Below are 19,114 nucleotides of genomic sequence, written 5' to 3'. Positions count from 1 at the left end.
ATCCCCCAACCTTAGCCTCCTGAGTAGCTAGTGCACAAGTGTGCACCACTGTGCCCAGTTTACTTGTGGTCAACAAGAACCAAAGAATGAGAGAAAGGAACTCTGTCCTAATTCTCTGTTCCCTTATGTATGGAAAAATGAAAAAGGATGTGGGGTTGTGGTTAAAGATACTACTTCAGAGTCTTTCTTGCTTTAAAACCATGCATGTTAGTGAAGATTCCAAGCCAAAAATGAGAACCACATGGCATCCATACTCTACTCCCCTATCCTATACCTGAAGCAGATAGATATTTTTACTCCCTATAGCTCAGGGATGTGACCTCTCAACACAGCCATTCAGCCAATATCAATGGATGAACAATAACCTTGAAGAATGTGCTATGAAAGGGCATCTTTAAAGTCCTTTCACAGCTGGGCGCCGTGGCGCACACCTGTAATCCCAGCGGCTCTGGAGGCTGAGGCAGGAGGTTTGCAAATTCAAAGCCAGCCTCAGCAACTTAGTGAGGCTCTGAGTAATTTAGTGAAGCCCTGACTCTAAATAAAAAGTAAAAAGGGCTGGAGATGTGACTCAGTGGTTAATACCCCTAGTTTTAATCCCTGCTACCAAAAATAAGTAAATAAAAACAATAAAGTCTATCATTTGTGATTTTTAAATTTATCCAAACCTTTTACAAATCCACTTAAACAACCCCTAGGCCCTATTTCCTGAGAAAACAAATTGCTCTAATCTGTTTAACTGCTGTGTGTGAATTTCAGGAAGCCACAGTCCCCCTGATAGGCTATTTGTGGGGATCAAAGAAGGGAGGAGGTAAGCAGCAGAGAAACTTCAAACATGCCAGGCTGGATGTCTACCCAGTCTAGTTGCCAGGCAATAGAGGGAACAGAAGTACATCCTTTAAAATTTGAGAAATTTTCTCAGAGAGATCAAGGGACTAAACCATGGTTGTACCATCCAAGGCTGGAGCCAAAATCTGACCCAGAGGTCATGCTAGGAGCACTGCTATCAAATGAAGGCATTTTAAATACCAAGTCTCTTGGCAAAAATCTGCCATTTTAATGACATGAGGAAGAATGTAGGGTCTTACTAGGATAAGTCTGAGGTAAAGACAAAGATGCATCTACGTGTGTCCCCGTCCCCCAGCCTCTCCTCTGGGGTTAGGACAAGCTCTTTAGAGCAGAGCAACCAAAAGCACAGGCCTCACCAACCTTTGTTTCAATTCCTACTTTTATTTTTCTTAAATGTGGAACTCTGGACAAGCTACTTCTCCAAATCTGTTCACTTGCCTACCTCTTGTTTGGATAGTACCCACATTTTATGAGTATTATCAAGACAATCTGTTAAAGCTCTGGGTGTGGACTGTTGTAAAATCTTATATATTCACCCTACACCTCCCCTCTCAGCTGGCTCTGTCCTGGAGATGGTGGATTCTTTGAAGTCTTCCTGTGTAACCAGTAGTATTACTGGTTGTTCTGAGCCAAGTCCAGGAAGCTGCCCATGAACAGCACTGGGAGCATTGAGACTCATTGACAGAGTCACTTTTATTGGGAACTATCCTTTTAGAAACAAACCAAAAAAAAAAAAATAATTCTTTCACTGGATTGGTTTCTGTCACTTTGCAGTGAGGAGCCCAGAATGTGAGTGGCCCCTTATCCAAACCTATCAATGACCTTCTGTATCCACTTTTTCAGACGGAACACGTGTGTGTAGAAGCCATATTTCCCATTCCGGTCACAGCCTTCACCCCATGAGACGATGCCCATTTGATACCAGCGATTGTTAAAGGGGCTCTGAGAAAGAAAAAGTTTCCAATAGTCAAATCCAAGGTAGTGTCCCTCCTCACCCAACCCTCCCGCTTCCTTTGAAATCTACCCACCAGCCCTGGCCTCAGAGAAGCTTACCTTCATGACAAAGGGTCCCCCACTGTCACCTTCACAAGCATCTCCTCGCTTCCCTTCATCTGGTTTATAACCTAGAGAGAGAACAGCAGGGCTCAGGAGCCACTCCCATTCAAGGGCTACAGCCTGTGAGGATCCCTTGTCCCCTTCCAGCGCTCATCCTTGACCTCTTCAATTCCTTACCACACACATCCAGTCCTTTAGCAAATCTCACTGGCTCAACCTTCAGCATATATCCCAAATCCAACTATGTCTCGCCACTTCCACTCCTGGACCTCTCCCCTGAACCATACCAGTTTCCCCAGTTCTACTCTGCCCACCTATAATCCATTCTTTCCTCTACACACACCAAACTGAGAATGATTTTTTTAAAGGAAGTTAGACTTTTAGGTAGCTGAGGATTATAGCTGTTCCCTTTATCCAAAACTCCCCACTATCCTCAACAAACAACACAGAATGAGATGAACAACCACGACACAGCCTACACACACAAACCACACCTTCAACATAAATAGAACACTCATCCAAATTTCAAATTAATTCAGTATATTGAGTTATACATCTACTGAAATTTATGTAGGAATGAGATGGAAAATAGCTGCTTGATAGAAGACGCAGATGGAGTCAAATGGGGAATTTTATAAATAACCCTTAATCTACAAATAACTGGATGTAAACTAAATAGAACCATAGAAAGAGGCTATGTGAAAACAATGCAAAGACCTGACAGGCACGGTGGCGCACGCCTGTAATCCCAACAGCTCAGGAGGCCAAGGCAGGAGGATCATGAGTTCAAATCCAGCCTCAACAATTTAGTAAGGCTTGCTAAGCAACTCAGTAAGACCCTGTCTCTAATAAAAATACAAAATAGGGCTGGGGATGTAGCTCAGTGGTTGAGTGCCCCTGAGTTCAATCCCTGGTACCTAAAAAAAAAAAAAAAAAGACCTGAGCCAACAAAATTCTCCCCAGAATACAACTCCAAAGCTGTAGCTGAATAAAATATCCTCAAACTTGTACATGTGAAAAAAATCTTGAATCAGAAATCCAAAAAATCTAAATAGACAAAACAATGAGAAGAAATAAAAAGCAGAAAGTAATTGAAATGGAACTCAAGCCAAAAGAAGGCATTTGAGTTCCTAAGGGAGAACAATAAAATAATGGAACAGAAACAGTATTTCATTAATAATCCAAGAAAATTTCACAGAAATGAAGAACAAATTGAATGTACATAGTAAAAGGATCCAATGGGTACCTGGCAAAATTGACCCAAAATAATCAACTCTGAAACATCCGAACAAAACTGCAACGCTTCAGAGATGAAGTAAAAATCCTCAAGGCCTCCAAGCAAAAAGACTGAAAATTTTACAAGGGTGAAAGAATTACACTGGCATTAGACTTTTCAAAAACAACATGCAATTGGGCTCAGTGATGCACACCTGTAATCCCAGTGACTCAGAAGACTGAGATAGGAGGATTGTGAGCTCAAAGCCAGCCTCAGTAACTTAGCAAGATCTTGTCTCAAAATAAAAAGGGCTGGAATAGGAATTGTAATGCATTCTACTGTAATATGTAAAAAAATAAAAATTTTAAAAACATAAGAGCTGGAGATGTGGCTCAGTGGTTAAGTACCCCTGGGTTCAATTCCCAGTACCAAAAAATTCAAAGAAAAATATTAACTTTGGGTTTTAGTTACAATAAAGTTGTCCTTTAATGCCAGGACTATGAAAAAAAAATGATTATAAGCATACGACTCAGGAAACTCCACACCCATAACCCTTCTTGAAGAATCTTCTGATGGCTAAGCTTCCTCCAACCAAGAGCTGAGTGGGATGGGTTGGGGCTGTAGCTCAGTAGTAGAGTGCTTGCCTTGCAAGCGAGAGGACTGGGTTCGATACTCAGCACCACATAAAAAATGAATAAATAAAGATACTGTGTCCATATAAAATTAAAAAGAAAAAAAAGAACTGAGTGGGATTCTTCAATAGGAAGATTAATTAACAGTTCTAACAAGTAGTAATAGTACAACTAAAAATATGAGAGGAAAGGAAAATAAGCTCATTGATTTCTGTACAGCCAGCAGATGGAATTTAAAGGCGTAATTGAAAATTTAAGAAAACAAAGCCAGGCATGGAATTGTACACCTGTACTCCCAGCCTCTCAGGAGCTTCATGAGGAGGAAGCAAGAAAGGATGGCTTGAGCCCAGCCTGGATAACAGAGCAACATCCCATCCAAAAAAAAAAAGGTCAGACATGGTGGCATACACCTGTAATCCCAGTGACTGGGGAAGTTGAGGCAGAAGGACCCCAAGCTCAAGGCCAGCCTCAGCAACTTAGCAAGACCCTGGCTCAAAATGAAAAATAAAAAGGGCTGGGATGTAGCTCAGTAAAAGAGCACCTTCTGAGTTCAATAACCACAACCAAAAGAAAAGAAAAACAAGGAATTAGGGCAGTTTGAAATGGTGGGATCCCAAAGACTATCACCAGAGCAAAATGTAAATTTTTTTTTTTTTTTTTTTTTTTTTTGTACCAGGGATTGAACTTGGAGGCACTCAACCACTGAGCCACATCCCCAAACCTATTTTGTATTTTATTTAGAGACAGGGTGTCACTGAATTGCTTAGCACCCTTTGCTGAGGCTGGCTTTGAACTTGAGATCCGCCTGCCTCAGCCTCCATTAACTGCTGGGATTACAGGCATGTGCCACTGCACCCAGCTTAAACTTTCCTAAATATATAAAACTTTCAAATGCAAAGCTCACACATCGTGGCCTGGGGTTGTGGCTCAGCGGGAGAGCGCTTGCCTAGCAAGTGCGAGGCCCTGGGTTCGATCCTCAGCACCACATAAAAATAAATAAAGGTATTGTGTCCAACTACAACTAAAATATAAATATTTTAAAAAAACACATCACATGAAATATAATATACATAATAATTCTAAAATAATGAATTAATACTAACCCTATCAATCACATCAACAAATATGAATGGACTTAACTCACCTATTAAAGTTTTAATTTGGCTCATAAAGTAAGAATCTGCTATTTATGAGACACATCTAAAACAACAATTCATAGAGGTTAAAAGTAAAGGATTAGGCAAAGAGTTATCAAAAAAAAGCAAGTGGGCTGGGGTCATAGCTCAGTGGTAAAGAGCTTGCCTAGCATGGGTGAGGCCTTGGGTTTGATTCTCAGCACCACATAAAAACAAATAAAATAAAGGTTAAATTCTTTAAAAACAAAAGCAGGAACAGTGATCCTGAAACTGAAAATAATTTAAGAATAATGTTAAAAGCTACAATCAAAATGAATAAGTAACAGTTATATATATCTGCACCAAATGATAAAGAAACCACATTTATAAAATAAAAACTATAGCATATGTAAAAGAGGCAGACAGAAATACATTAATAATAAATTTTGGGGGTTGGGGTTATGGCTCAGTGGTACAGCACTCGCCTCGCATGTGAGAGACCTTGGGTTCAATCCTCAGCACCACATAAAAATAAACAAAATAAAGATATTGTGTCCATGTATAACTAAAAAAAACTTCAAAAAATTAAATAAATAAATAAATTTGGGGGGCTGGGGTTGTGGCTCAGGGGTAGAGATCACTTGCTGAGCATGTGTGAGGCACTGGGTTCAATTCTCAGCACCACATAAATAAAAAAATAAAGATTCATTGACAACTAAAAAATGTATATAAAATAATAACAACAATAATAGCAAATAAATTTTCTATAGTGCTAGGGATCAAACCCAGAGTCTTGGTCATGTTAAACTCACATTCAACCACTGATCTACAACCCCAGCTACAATAAGGGATTTTAATACAGCAAATGGTACAAAAGAGATTGAGTGAATTTAAGTAAGGCCATAAATTACCTAATAAGAAGTAATAAGGGCTGGGGTTGTGGCTCAATGATAAAGACCTTGCTAGCATGGGTGAGGCCCTAGGTTCAATTCTCAGTACCTCATAAAAATAAATAAATAAAATGAAGGTATTGTGTCCATTTACAACTAAAAAAATAAATTAAAAAAAAAGTAGCTTGGGAGGCTGAGGCAAGAGGATCGTGAGTTCAAGGTTAACCTCAGCAATTTAGTGAGGCCCTAAGCATTCAGTGAGACCCTGTCTCTAAATAAAATATAAAAAGGGCTGTGGTTAAGTGCCCCTGGGTTTAATCCCCACTTCAAAAAAAATTTTTTTAAAGAAGTAAGATACATTAGTGGATATTATATCAAACCTACACATGGATAATAGAGGACACACTTCTCAAGCACATATGTATCATATACAGAAATGGATCAAACATCATTCTCTCAAAAATTAAGTTCCAAAAAGTACAATTATTACAAACAATACTTACCACAATGAAGTAAAACTAAAACTTATTAGCAAAATCAAAATACAGAAGGATCTTCTCATCTTGAAATTTATGTTTATTTTACTGTTCTGAGGATTGAACCCAGGTGTGTCCACCACTGAGCTATCTCCCAGTTCTTTTTTACTTTTTGAGATATGGTCTCAGGAAATTCTGCCTCAGCCTCCCAAGCCACTAGGATTATAGTCCTATGCCACCACATCTGGCTCCCGTCCTGAAATTTAAAAACCACCTTTAAACAACTCTTGGGTGAAAAGAGAATACAAACAATTTACTGAATTTTTTTAAAACAATGGCAACAACTAGAAGAAAATGAGTGGCCCTAATCAATAGATACAGAAGATAAAAAATAAATAAACCAGCCAGGCATGGTGGCATATGCCAGGAATCAGCTACTCAGGTGGCTGAGGCAGGAGGATCAGAAATTTCAGCCAACCTCAACAATTTAGCAAAACGCTTTCTCAAAATTTAAAAAAGAGGGGTCGGGTAGGAGTATACCTCCATAGTAAAGCACCCTTGGGTTAAATCCCTAGTGACCAAATAAGAAACAAAAATTTATAAACCAAATTGTCAGTTCAAAAAGTAAGAAAGAAAACAACAAAGTAAACCAGAAGAAAGCACAGGAGATAAAAATTTTAAAATATTACCAAATAGGGGCTAGAATTGTAGCTTGGCCGTAGAGTGCTTGCCTCATGCGTGTGAGGCATTGCGTTCAATTCCCAGCACCACATATAAATAAGAAAATAAAGGTCCTTCAATAACTAAAAAAAAAAAAAAATTAAATAACTCTTTAAAGGGGCTGAGGCTGTGGCTCAGTGGTAGAGGGCTTGCCTAGCATGTGTGAAGCACTGGGTTCAATTCTCAGCACTACTTACAAATAAATGAGTAAAAAAAGGTCCATACATCTAAAAAAATTTTTAAATATTTTTTAAAATAATCTTTAAAAAATATTACTGAATAGACAAATGATAGACTCATATGGAAAAGAAAAGAAAAACAATAGGCCTAATTATGGAACAAGTCAAATTCCTAGGTGTTATTTGTTTTTGCAAAACTAGAAAACCACTAGCTAATTTACTCAAGAAAAATAAGGGAGAAAACACAAATATGTAAAAGTTACCAAGGAGGGAAAAAAAAAAAAAAAACCACAAGGGAATGCACTGCAGCACTCAAGAAAGACAATAGCAGACTTGAACAAATGGAAAGACATTTCTTACCCTTGGATAGATATGACTGAAGATCAAAAGGATGTCAGTTCACCCTAAATTAGTTTATAAATTTAACATTATGTCAATATGCTTTTTTAAGGGAACTAGAGAAGTTGATACTAAATTCATGTGGAAAACCAAACCTGAAAGAATTGCCAGGAAAACACTAGAAAAAAATAAGCAAGAGAGATGAGCCCTACTAGATCCCAACGTATTCTAAAGCCTCTCCAGTTATAATAACCTGGAGGCTAAAGCAAAGCTCAGTAGTAGAGCATTTATTTGCCTCACATGGGTGAAGCCATGGATTCTATCCTCAGCAACGTCCCCCAAATGTGTTACAAAAAATAGACAACTGAACAATGTGTCCAAAAACATACTCATGTGTATGTGTCAAGTACACATAAAAACCTAGAATGTGATGAAAGGGGCAAAAATAGAATTTTGAATGAATGGTGTAGGGATAGCTAGTTGGTATCTTAGCAAGATACTGTCTCAACATTAAAACATTTTTTAAAAAAAGGACTGGAAACATACTTTATATACAACCAGAGATATGAAAAACTGTGCTGCATATGTGTAATAAGTATTGTAATGCATTTCATGTCACTTATTTTTTAAAAAATCATTTAAAATCTTAAAAAAGAAAAGGATGGGAGATGTAACTCAGTGGTAAAATGCACCTGGGTTCAATCCCTAGCACCAAAATCCAGATTCAATTTCTTTTCTTTTGGTACTGGGATTGAACCCAGAGGCACTTTGCCATTGAGCTATATCCCCAGTCCTTTTTAGTTTTTATTTTGAGGCAGAGGCTCCCTACATTGCCCAGTTTGACCTTTATTGCAATCCACTTGCCTCAGTCTCCCAAATTGCTGGGATTACAGGCATGTGCCCCCATGTTTAGCTACATAAGATTTATTTTTTTAATTGCATGGCAAATGATTATAAATAATTTTTTAAAAACTGAAAAGCTGCAGAAAATATTTGTGATATATATCACAAATAAAGGCCTACTATCACAAGTTCATGAAGAAGTCTTTTTTGTGTGTGTGGGAGAGGGGAGGGTACCAGAAATTGAACTCAGGGGAACTCAACCACTGAGCCCCATCCCCAGCCCTATTTTGTATTTTATTTAGAGACAGGGTCTCACTGCGTTGCTTAGCACCTTGGTTTTGCTGCTGGCTTTGAACTTGCGATCCTCCTACCTCAGCTTTCCAAGCTGCTGGAATTACAGGCATGCACCACTGTGCCCACAGAAGTCTTAAAAATTGATGGGAAAAATACCAAAAATGGGCTAAAAATCAAGAAAAAACAATTCACAAAAATTATCTGAAAATGATCATTAAGCATATGAAAAGGTGTTTGACTTCTTTTTCAATTAGAAAAGGCAAATTAAAACTATGAGGAGATGTTCTCTCTCACCTCTCAGGTTTGTGAAAATGAGAAAGTATGGCATTCTGTTGGCAACGCTGTGGGGAATGGGCATTTTCATACACCGTAGATGGCAATGCAAGTTGGTACAGCCCATGTGGAAAGAAATTTGGAAATACCTAACAAAATTACATGAGTTCACCTCTTGACCTAACAACATCACTTCTAGAAATATTGGAAGACACACCTCCAAGGATCCAAAAATAGATGTGCACAAGATTATTCACCATAGCATTGTTTGTAACGGCAAACTACTGGAAATACTCTTTTAATGTCCATTCCTGGGAAACTGTTGAATAATCTATGGCATACCCATATAATGGAGTACTATGTAACTCTTTAACCAATATGGAATGCGTTTCCAGGATACACTCATTAAATGGAAAAAGTGAAATACAAAGATTTTCTATACTGTGTTATGCTGTGTGTAAGAGGAAATAAGAAAATGTGTCTATTCATTGGTGCAAAAAGAAACACGGAAACAACAAGCCACAAACAAATGAGATTGGTTAATTACAGGAAGAGGGTGGAAATGTGGTTGGAAGGCAGGGGATGGGGAGAGACTAGAAGGAAGCAGAAGTGTCACCTCTAAAGTGTACAGTACCTGTCTCTTTTATGATCACTTGAACATTTCACGTACTTTAAAAGTAAATACAACAAAAATGGAGGAGGTAATATTGAACACAACCAGAAATGAATAAGTCTAATGGTATTTAAAATAAATAATACAGAGAAATGTGGGGAAGAATCAACCCAACTAAGTTACTTTTGGACTGAGTATTTTCACTGTGTACTCTCAGGGAAGCAATGGTTAAGAAATATTGAATTCTTGTTAACAGGATTTTCACAGGGTCACGCATGAGGGAGTCTCAGTGTGCTCTGGTATTGATCAAATAAATAAACACATCATGAATAATGGGAGTCAAGTATTTCACTGTCAAGAATTACAAATATGGAAAGGGAGAAGCTAAAATGCATCTTGTGGTATTGCTTTAGAATTGGAGGTCACAGTATGAATTCTTGATTTCTGATTAGACAGCTATAAAAATGGATATGGATGTTGTTACAGGTGTTGTACACATATGATTATTCAGCTCTCTCCATGCAGAAAGGTGCCTAGAAGCATGACACCCCAGTAGCAATGTGCACAATAGCCCCTGCATCTTGGTTTCTAAATACCACTCCCTATTGGAAGGGTTACTTGGAGAAATGACTGATTCAAGAATGCAGTCATTTTTCTGTGCATCTTGTTGTGCCAGAAAGTAAGGAAGTACTCAAAGAATGACAAGAAGCAGGGTAAAGTGATCCATTCCTATAATCCCAGCAATTTGGAAGGCTGAGGCAAGAGGATAGCAAGTTCAAGGCCACCCTCAACAACTTGTCTCAAATTTACAAAGAAGCAAAAGAGCTGGAGGTGTAGTTCCTTGGGTTCAATCTCTAATACTGGGGGAGGAGGGAGAAGAACTAGGGCACTAAGGAAAGTTCCTACCCTCTTCCTGCACTCCTCTCCCACCTCATCTCCTGATGCTTTGCTGGGTTTACTGTACTCCAACCCACAGACCTCCTTGGCACTCCTCAGACTTGCCATGCATTCTCCCAACTCAGGGCCTTTGCACCTGCTGCCCCCTCAGCCTGACATGAGCTTTCCCCTCAACATGCCTCGGTTACTCCTCTGCTTCTTCCTGTTTCTGCAAACATCATCTTCTAAGGCTTTCTCCAACCCTCTCTGCCCACTCTATTTACAAGCACGATTACCCTTGTCATCCTCATTTGTTCCCTTAATCTGCCTTATTTTTCTTCATAGCACTTACAGGGACTGATGTTCTAGATCTGTTCATCGACATTCTCTCCTAGGAAGGAAGCTGTCTCAGGAAACAGGTATCCTCTGTGTGGGTCCCTATTGTGTACCCTTGAGCACCCCCTGGAGCAGAGCAGGCGCTCGTTAAATATTTGCTGAATGATTGAATGAATGGCTTTTCCCCACTCATGACCTCTCATTGCTGAGCTCGTGTGTATTGAACTCTGAACTGGTGGCTGTCCCCATGTCAGATGCTTTATATACACTCTTTCATTTGGCCCTCTCACAACCTTATGGCATGGACATTTTATCTCCATTTTACAGAGAAAGAAACTGAGCCTCCAAGAGGTTCGGCTCTTGGCTTATAAGTGACTGGAGCCAGAACCCCAAGTATGTGTCCATAACTTGTCTCAAGCTACCAGTGTGAGTCCCTGCTGTCCCCAGGCCTGTGAAGCACAAACTTGCCAGCACAGAACATGTTGTCCGTAATGCGGATCCGCGTGGAGGCCTTGCAGACGGGCCGCTCCACGATGGGCAGATTGACCACCTGCAGGACACTGGGCTGCACCTCACTGACGGTGGTCGTCCATGTCTCCTTCAGATTGCCCCAGCCTGTGACCCGCCCTTTATATCCAGCCTGGAGCAAGCTTGGGGAAAGAGAAAAGGACCTGGTAAGACCAACCCTCCAGCAGGCTCTGGAACCCAACCCCACTCCTAGAGACCAGAATCTAAACCTCCAGCACAGGAAAGAACTTGCATTTCCTCCCTGAGACTGAGGCCTGGCAAGGAGGAAGGAACAGCAGCCAGGCCACACCTCATCAGCCCCCCAGAAATCCAGCCGATGCCCCCGCGGTCTGGCTGCCCCACCTGGCTGCTGTCTGCTTGTCGGGCAAGCACACGGGGTGAATGTGCTCGCTGAAGGCGATGGGCTTCTTGAGCTTCAGCAGAGCGATGTCCCGGTCCAGGTTCTCCCGCCAGTTGTACCTGGGGTGAATGTAGATCTTCTCCAGCATGGATATCTTTTCAACGTTCCGCTCGTACCTGCACACCCGCCAACAGAGACCCTGAGAGATCATGGGCTCACCCAAGTGAGAGGCAGCCGTTCCCCCAAAAAGTAAACTGCCTGTCCTCAGGGTCTGGGAGGCAGGGTGATCACAGGGCCACCAGGGAGGGGACAGAGCTAGTTCCTGTCTTGATAGCCTCCTGGAAGCTTCCTCCCAGCCCTAAACCCACACAGGGCTTTGGGGTCAGGCAGGCCAGGAGCCAAGGACAGAAGCACAGGCCATGCACCCTGTTCACACAGTCACTATTTCAAGAGACTCCAACCAGGGCCATGTCCTGGTGTCTGGAATAGAGTGGGGGACAGACCAGGGTTTCACTCTTTGACCCCAGCTCCAAGCCTCCATCAGGACATGGCCAATTGGGCCTTTCCGGTGGGGACAGCTAGGACGTCATATTGTGGGAAGGAACACATTTCCCACATACCCCGGAGCTACCAGGGTCCTCACAGGCATCCTGGAGGACACAGACCACTGCCAGACACACATAGGTCACTGACTCTGTACCTGGTGCGGGAGTGCTTGCCAATGCGCACCAGAAGGTCATTCTCAGTGAAATTCTTGTCCCAGGGTGGGTACAGAAGGCAGTGAGCAGCTGTGAGGACCCAGCGGTCACTGATGAGGCTGGCCCCACACAACAGCTCCTGGGGACTCTTCCGGAAGAGCATCACCTGCCTGGTAAGGGGAGCAGGAGGCATTAGGACCCGGGGCACTGCCCTTCACCAGCCCTAAAAGTAGAAAGAAGTCCCAGCTGAAGACCTAGCTGGACAGAGCTGCCTCCCGGGCTAGGCTCCCAACTTGACCTGGGGGACTGGAGGGACTAGAGTCCCCACGTGATGCTAGGGCTGCTTCCTGCTTTTTGCAACCCTTCCCAGCCTCCTCCAGGGCAGAGTCTGCACCGCTTAGCACAGCTCTGGAGCCAGGAGAACTGGAGTGCTGCAGCGAGCCTGGGGTGGGGCATTTGGGCTCTCTGGGCCTCAGCTCCGCCATCTGCTTTGGACAATTAATAGGACCAATCTCATACGTTGCTGTGTGGATAAGAGATCACGGGTGCTAATGTCATCTGGGAAGCCCAAGCCTCTGGGCAGAGGGATCCTGCAAAGACTGAGGGGTGGGGACCGGCAGCAGCCCACCCGCTGGAGTGACTGATAGTGCACAGCTTCAGGACTCACCAAGGTGCGATGCCAACTTCAGCGTCCCAGCCCTCTACGATGCGCCCATCGATGTAAGAATCCAAAAGCTCATCTTCAGTTTTGTCCTTCACTGTCTTCTTCTCGAACAGAGGCCGCAGCCCGCAGTCTGCAGAGCAAACCAAGTGGTGAGGCGCTAATCGTGGGTACCAGCCCCAGCGCGACACAGACACCCATGGATGCCTCACCTGCCTCCCCGCTGCCAAAGGTCTTCTCATCAAAGAAGGTCTGGAACTCCTCCTTGGTGGTGCGTCCTCCTATGGTCCCATCCCCATCCTCGCTCAGTGCGTCCCCTGGCTCCTCTTCCACGGCCTCCTCTGTAGGGACCCCAGCACTGGCTAGGGCTGGGGTGGGGCACTCCTCACCCATGCCCTAGATCCCCACATACCCCAGCCAACCATGGAAGACATTGGTGCTGAGGTTAAGAGCACACACACACACCTGAGTCACTAGGCAACTGCCTCAGTGCCTCAATGTGCTGGTCTGTGAAATGGGAATAGGACCTACACCCTGGGTTTCTGTGAGGCTATGATGAAGACTCTGGTGTGGCTAAGGGGCAGCGCCTGTTCTTGTTAGTCTCCCCCAGCTTTGTCCTCTGCATCTCAAGACCTCTACCCTGCCTGCTCACCACAATAGTTGAGGTCGCAGTACTCAAAGTCACCAGCCTGCCCAGCCACGTAGCACCAGGCACCTTCCTCATCCCCATCTGGGTTGCGGCAGAAGTTTTCCACCAGTTTCACCTCTGGGCTAAAATCTTGGTCCTTGCTCAGGGCCTTGGCCTGTGGGCTGGACCAGGACAGGCAGGGAGACCCGTGCGTTGTCACTGCCAGTTTCCCTTCGTACTGCCGGCCTCGCTCAGGGACACACTGCTCCGATGAGGGTGACAGGTTCCTCCTGGAGCCTCCAGAGCGGGGAGTCATCTCCACAGTGAAGCGCTCCTCACCTGGTGGGAAGGAGACAGGTGCAGAGTGGGTGGACCATACGTGGAGCCTGGCAGGCTAGGGTTAGCTGACGTCTGTCTGTCTGACCTCAGCTGGCCTCTTCAGCTTCAGTTCCCTGCTTTCCCCCAGTACTAGTGCTTTTGCAGGGTTGTTGAGAGGATTAAACAAAATGTCCAGCATAAGCAACAGGCAAGCCGCAGATCCGTAACCAGCCTCATCGTCCAGGGTGAGTTGTGATTTTCTAATTTTTTTATTTTGCAGCACTGGGGACTGAACCGGAGGGTGTTCTACCATGGAGTCACATCCCCAGTTCTTTTTATTTCTTACTTTGAGACAGAGTCTTGCTAAATTGCTCAGGCTGCTTTGAACAGACTGGCTTTTCCTGCCTTGGTCTCTCCACAGTCACTAGGATTATAGGCTAAGTGACACTGACACTGTACCTGGCTTGAATATCTGTAATTTATTGGTAGTGACTTCAAGGAGTCCCCCCCCCCTTTTTTTTTCTGGTGGCACTGGGGATTGAACCAGGGACACTCTGCCCTTTTTCTATTTTTTGATTTTGAGATAGCACCTCACTAATTTTCCCAGGCTGGGATGGAACTTGCAACTCTCCCACGTCTGGCTTCTGAGTTGCTGGGATTACAGGGGTGCACCACTGCTTGGTACCAGGGATTAAACCCAGGGATGCTTAACCCCTTAGCCACATCCCCAGCCCTTTTTAGTTTTTATTTTGATACTGGGTCTTGCTAAGTTGCTTAGGGCTTCGCTAAATTGCTGAAGCTGGCTTTGAACTAACTATCCTTCTGCCTTAACCTCCCAAACCACCAGGATTACAGGCCTGCACCACCACACCCAGCTTAGGTTCTGTATTCTTATAGGGCATGGCAGGAAAGATTGGTGGGGTCTACTAGGAATGCCTGTGTGGTTTCAGCATGCCTGCAACCCATTTCTCATCAGTGTGTTTGGGGGAAGGTGGATAAGAGTAGTTGTTTTGGTTAAGGTGATTGGTATCTTGCTTTAAGACCAGACCCAGAGGAAGCTATGAGTCCAAGAGGGATTCAGAAAGAACAAAACCCAGAAACCCACGTTTCCTGGATTGAATCGCTGTTCTGAATTCTTTATCCCTGCCTGTGGCCACATCATTTCCCTGTGATTTTAGAGGTAGCCAGTATTTTACGCCTTGAGTTGCCCTTGATCATGTGACTTGCTCCAGCCAGTGGAACTTGGGTGGGACTGACTGCCCATTCTGGCCTAGGCCTTAAGACATTAAAAACATTCTGCCATCACTCGGGGGAGGAGCTTCCCCAGGGAATTGCTGGCACGCAGCCTCAGCCCCAGCATGAGCAAGAGGGAGCAGCTCTGGGGCCAGAGCAGCTGGGAGCCAGACTCAGCTGGACCCATCATTTGGAGCAGAGCCAAGCCCGGCCTACATCCATTGACATCAGACACACTGGCCAGTGCAGCTGAGACCAGCAGAGCCACCCCAGCCCAGCCTCGGCACGTAAGAAGGACATGCTGGTTGTGTGTGCCCCTGAGCTACTGCAGCTGCTGTTTTGCAGCGTTACTGTGGCTATCGCTAAGCCACACACCATGGGAAGAGAGAACAACAGACTCTTGCAGGCCTGAGCTGTCTAAGGCTTGCTCTGTGTTGCTCAGCAAAGGGTTTGGGGACTGAAATGGTCAGGGAGGGCTTTCTGGAAGAGAATGCCTTGCGGGAGAGAAAGCAGGTTCCGAATGTGCCAGAGCCTGGATGAGAAGGCAGCCAAGACCCGAAAGGGAGGTCGGCTCGCCCAGATCTCCCCACCTCCTGACTGACAGGCACATTCAGTTTTGAATGACTAACTTCAGTGGTAAAGGTAGCCAGGGTCTTGTTGCCCATTCCGGGCTGTCAGACCCCTGGACGATCCCTGGGCCTCGGTCACCGACCGCCTGATTGCCCCAGCTCACCACAGACGGGGACGCTGCACTCTTCCCTCCGCACCGTGGGGTCTGTGGTGTAGCACCAGGGCCCTGTGGTGCTGCCGTCCGGGTTGCGGCAGAAATTCTCCTGCAGTTCAGCCCCAGGATGGGTGGTGGAGTTGATGCTGGAATAGGAGGTTGCTCAGCAGCAGCCATGCCTGCCCCTCGTCCTCACTCCCCGTTCTCAGCCCACCACTCACTCAGGTTTATGTGGGTAGCGACTCTTCCACAGCTGACACTCAACGCCTGACCGGGTGACGTTCACATGTCCTCGGTAGTTCATGCCCAGATCCTTGGCACAGTTACCTGCAAGGAGACCCCAGCCTGGGTGAGCTGAATCCAGAGGATTTGTCCCCTTCTCTCCTGGCAAAGCTCTGTCTGTCCACCCTTCCCAAGCTCCCTCTGGTCCACTCTTCTTAGCCCACAACATCCCTGCTCAGCAACTCCTGTGCACACAACACTTCTCTCTTCTGTTTAACAGCTGTCACCAGATAGTCACTGAGTGCTCACTACATGAGAACCATGTGACAGGTACCATGCCAGGTACTGAGGACCTAGCAATGAGTAAGACAGTCACAGTCAAGGTAGGTGCCTGTCTCCATGGAGCTTCTGTTCATTGGCTCCTTGAGGCCAGTAAAACGAAAAAGTGAACAAGGTCCTTCTAATTGGGTTCCGGTCTTCCCCTGTCATCTTAGTTGCTCATGCTTCAGGGCCTTTGCACATGATACTTCCTCTGAGGGCATGTTTCCTGATTTCACCAGTGCATCCCTCTAGGTCAGATAAACCCTACTTCTTCTCAGAAGCAGTCCCTGATTCCGCTATCAAACCAGATGTGCTTCTCGTGTGTGTGTGTGTGTGTGTGTGTGTGTGTGTGTATGTGTGTGTGTGTTGTACCAGGGATTGAACCCAGGAGCACTCAACCACTGAGCCACATCCCCAGTGCTCTTTATTTTTTGAGACAGGGCCTCTGCTAAGTTGCTTAGGGCCTTGCTAAATTGTTGAGACTGGCTTCGAACTCACGATCCTCCTACCTCAGCCCCCTGAGCTGCTGGGATAACAGGTGTCTACCACTGCTGCCAGTATTTCATGTGTTTTCTTGGTACCTGGAGTAGAACTTTTCTAGAGATCATGTTCATGTTTTGTATTTTGTTTTTCTATAAGATCGGGAGGTCCTTGAAGGCAGGGACTGTATTCAATTTTCTTAAAATTCCCAGCACCTGACACACTGCCTGGAGCCTACCAAAATGTTTATTAAGTTATTTAACAATTGAAACTATGGCTAGTGATAGGAGTTCCATGTCATGGGGCCTACTGTCACAATGAAGATATGTTTGGAACACTTGAGGAGCAGGGAGGGTCCCTGAAGGCTCAGAGAAGGTGGAGGCCTTTGAACTAGTATTGAAATAGGGGCTTTCAGTGGGCAGTGAACGGTGACACTATAATTAAGGACCAGAAGTAGGAACATCCTGACATGCTTCCAGAAGTGCTTGTAGTCAGAGTAGCAGGGGTTTGGGTTCACATTTGGTACAGCAGGAAGTCTAGAAAGGGAAGTTAAGGGCAGAGCCTGCAAAGTTTGCCAGGCTAAGACACCTGTGCTTTTCTCTGTGAGGGTAATGGGGAGCCACTGAAGGTTGTAGAGAGTATGTGACAACATCAGAGCTGTGACTCAGGTAGACAGAAGGTCCAGTCAGGTAAACAAGAATGAGGGTCTAAAAATTAATTATCCATTCACTCCTTTGTTCCTCCAACACGAATCACCTGCTGACTCTCAGAGATCCACATGCAAATACACATCCTTGAGGACAGGGACTTCAATGTCAGGGCCACACTCCCCACCTGCTCTCCTCCTCTTCCAGGTGGCCCTGGCAGATCCTGCCCCAACCCGTGTCGTTCCTCACCTTCCATACACTCCATGAAGTTGGCTCTAGGTTTCCTCACTGGCTCACAAGCTGGAAAAGATCAGGAACACCTTTGGGATCGGGGCAGGGACAGGATGGACTGGAGTAAAAGTGGTGGGATGACAGGGACAGGAGCCGACTAAGAGATGGATGGGGGGGTGGTGACATGCTCTAGCCGGAGCCCCCCCCCCCTGCCTCCCTTCCTGCACTCACCTGTGTACTTGGCCCAGAACACATCCTGAAAAACAAGGGCTGGGATGAGACTCTGGCAGGATGGAGTTTGTCTCCCTCAGCCTGTCACACAGGGGCGGGAGGTGTGGGGCCAAGTCTCCTACTTTTGCTTCCAAAAGGAGAAGAGTGTGTGAGGAGAGAGGAGTCCCCGGCACACACCTCACCGTGGGCTGGGGAGAGGGACACGCAGGGCCCCCCAGGGCTGGGAAGGGCTGCCTAGAGCTCCAGGTGCACGAGACCCCAGCCTGGGCTCCTGGCCTCGCCAGTTCCCGGCCAAGGGTGGCGCAGAGGGCAGAAAAGCTTCCACCAGGATCAGGCACCCCCAAGAGCCCAGCGTAGGCACACAGGAGGCCCTGGATGTCAGGGAGCCTCAGCAGGACTTGGACCGTGACACATCCCCGGTGGAGGGGCCTCCCAAGAGCCACTGAGGCTACCCATCTTGCAGCTCTCAACGAGGAGGGCTGACCTCCCCCTGCTGCGGCACAGAGCCGGCAGGCCGCCCTCCTGGGAGCAGCCCAGGCTTACCGTGGCGCTGGTGGACTCCAGGGCCTCGAAGGCCTCCTCGTAGCTGCACCGCTCCTCCACGCACTCCCGCTCCAGGTTGCCCTTGCGCAGCTCCTCCAGGAAGCCACTGTTGGCCCGCCGGACCCGCTGGAGCAGCGACAGTGCTTGCTGAGGGGCCAGGAACACTGCAGTAGGAGGGTCGTGGGACAGTGGCCTCAAAGAGCTCGGCTGTCTAGCCATTTTTGTGGGGGCAGGAAGCAAGCCTGGCCTGCCCTGCTGGCTTCCAAGAGGGGGTTTCTGGGATGCCGAGTCCCTACAGGCTGCTGACACAGCTTCCCAGCTCCCCTCCTCTAACTGGTGCCCCTTGCCCACTGCCCCACCACGGCTGGGAGAAGCAGTGGCCTGCCTGCCAGGCCTGAGCACCTGCCCGCTTCCCTAAGCTGGACACTCTACCTGAGACCCACCCCAGGCTGCCTGTGCTCTCTGCTGAGCCCGCGGACCCACACCATAGCCCTTACCCTGCCCCAGCTTCCCAGTGCCCCCTTACCATCCTGGCTGTGCACAAGGATAACCAGGGCAGCCAGGGCCAGGCAGCCAGATAGCCCCAGGCCTCGGACGTGCGCCAT

At 46.0% G+C, this 19,114-nt stretch overlaps 1 protein-coding gene across 1 annotated transcript; it reads right to left on the bottom strand.

The window, feature by feature from the left end:
* Positions 1-1,647: 1,647 nt before the first annotated feature.
* Positions 1,648-19,114, bottom strand: F2 (coagulation factor II, thrombin). Its single transcript, XM_076844373.2, has 14 exons — positions 19,036-19,114; positions 18,510-18,673; positions 17,967-17,991; positions 17,754-17,804; positions 16,056-16,161; positions 15,844-15,980; positions 13,584-13,898; positions 13,144-13,272; positions 12,938-13,064; positions 12,273-12,440; positions 11,575-11,748; positions 11,173-11,354; positions 1,900-1,970; positions 1,648-1,788 (listed from the first exon to the last, which is right to left on the bottom strand). The coding sequence occupies exons 1-14, from the start codon at positions 19,112-19,114 to the stop codon at positions 1,648-1,650; spliced, it is 1,869 nt and encodes a 622-aa protein (XP_076700488.1).

Source organism: Callospermophilus lateralis, chromosome 2 (assembly GCF_048772815.1).
Source record: "Callospermophilus lateralis isolate mCalLat2 chromosome 2, mCalLat2.hap1, whole genome shotgun sequence".
In the NCBI taxonomy this organism is placed as follows: domain Eukaryota; kingdom Metazoa; phylum Chordata; class Mammalia; order Rodentia; family Sciuridae; genus Callospermophilus; species Callospermophilus lateralis.
The sequence above is the reverse complement of the archived record's forward strand: the minus strand, read 5'-3'. Positions and strand labels throughout refer to the sequence as shown.

Bases quoted from the DNA above. Each gene is read 5' to 3' on its own strand.
- F2 (XM_076844373.2), bottom strand. From the start codon at position 19,114: ATGGCGCACGTCCGAGGCCTGGGGCTATCTGGCTGCCTGGCCCTGGCT. The intron at 18,674-19,035 runs GTAAGGGGGCAC...CTCCTACTGCAG, and splicing joins CCTTGTGCACAGCCAGGATG to TGTTCCTGGCCCCTCAGCAA. The intron at 1,971-11,172 runs GCAAGTTTGTGC...TTCTCTCTCTAG, and splicing joins GGACAACATGTTCTGTGCTG to GTTATAAACCAGATGAAGGG.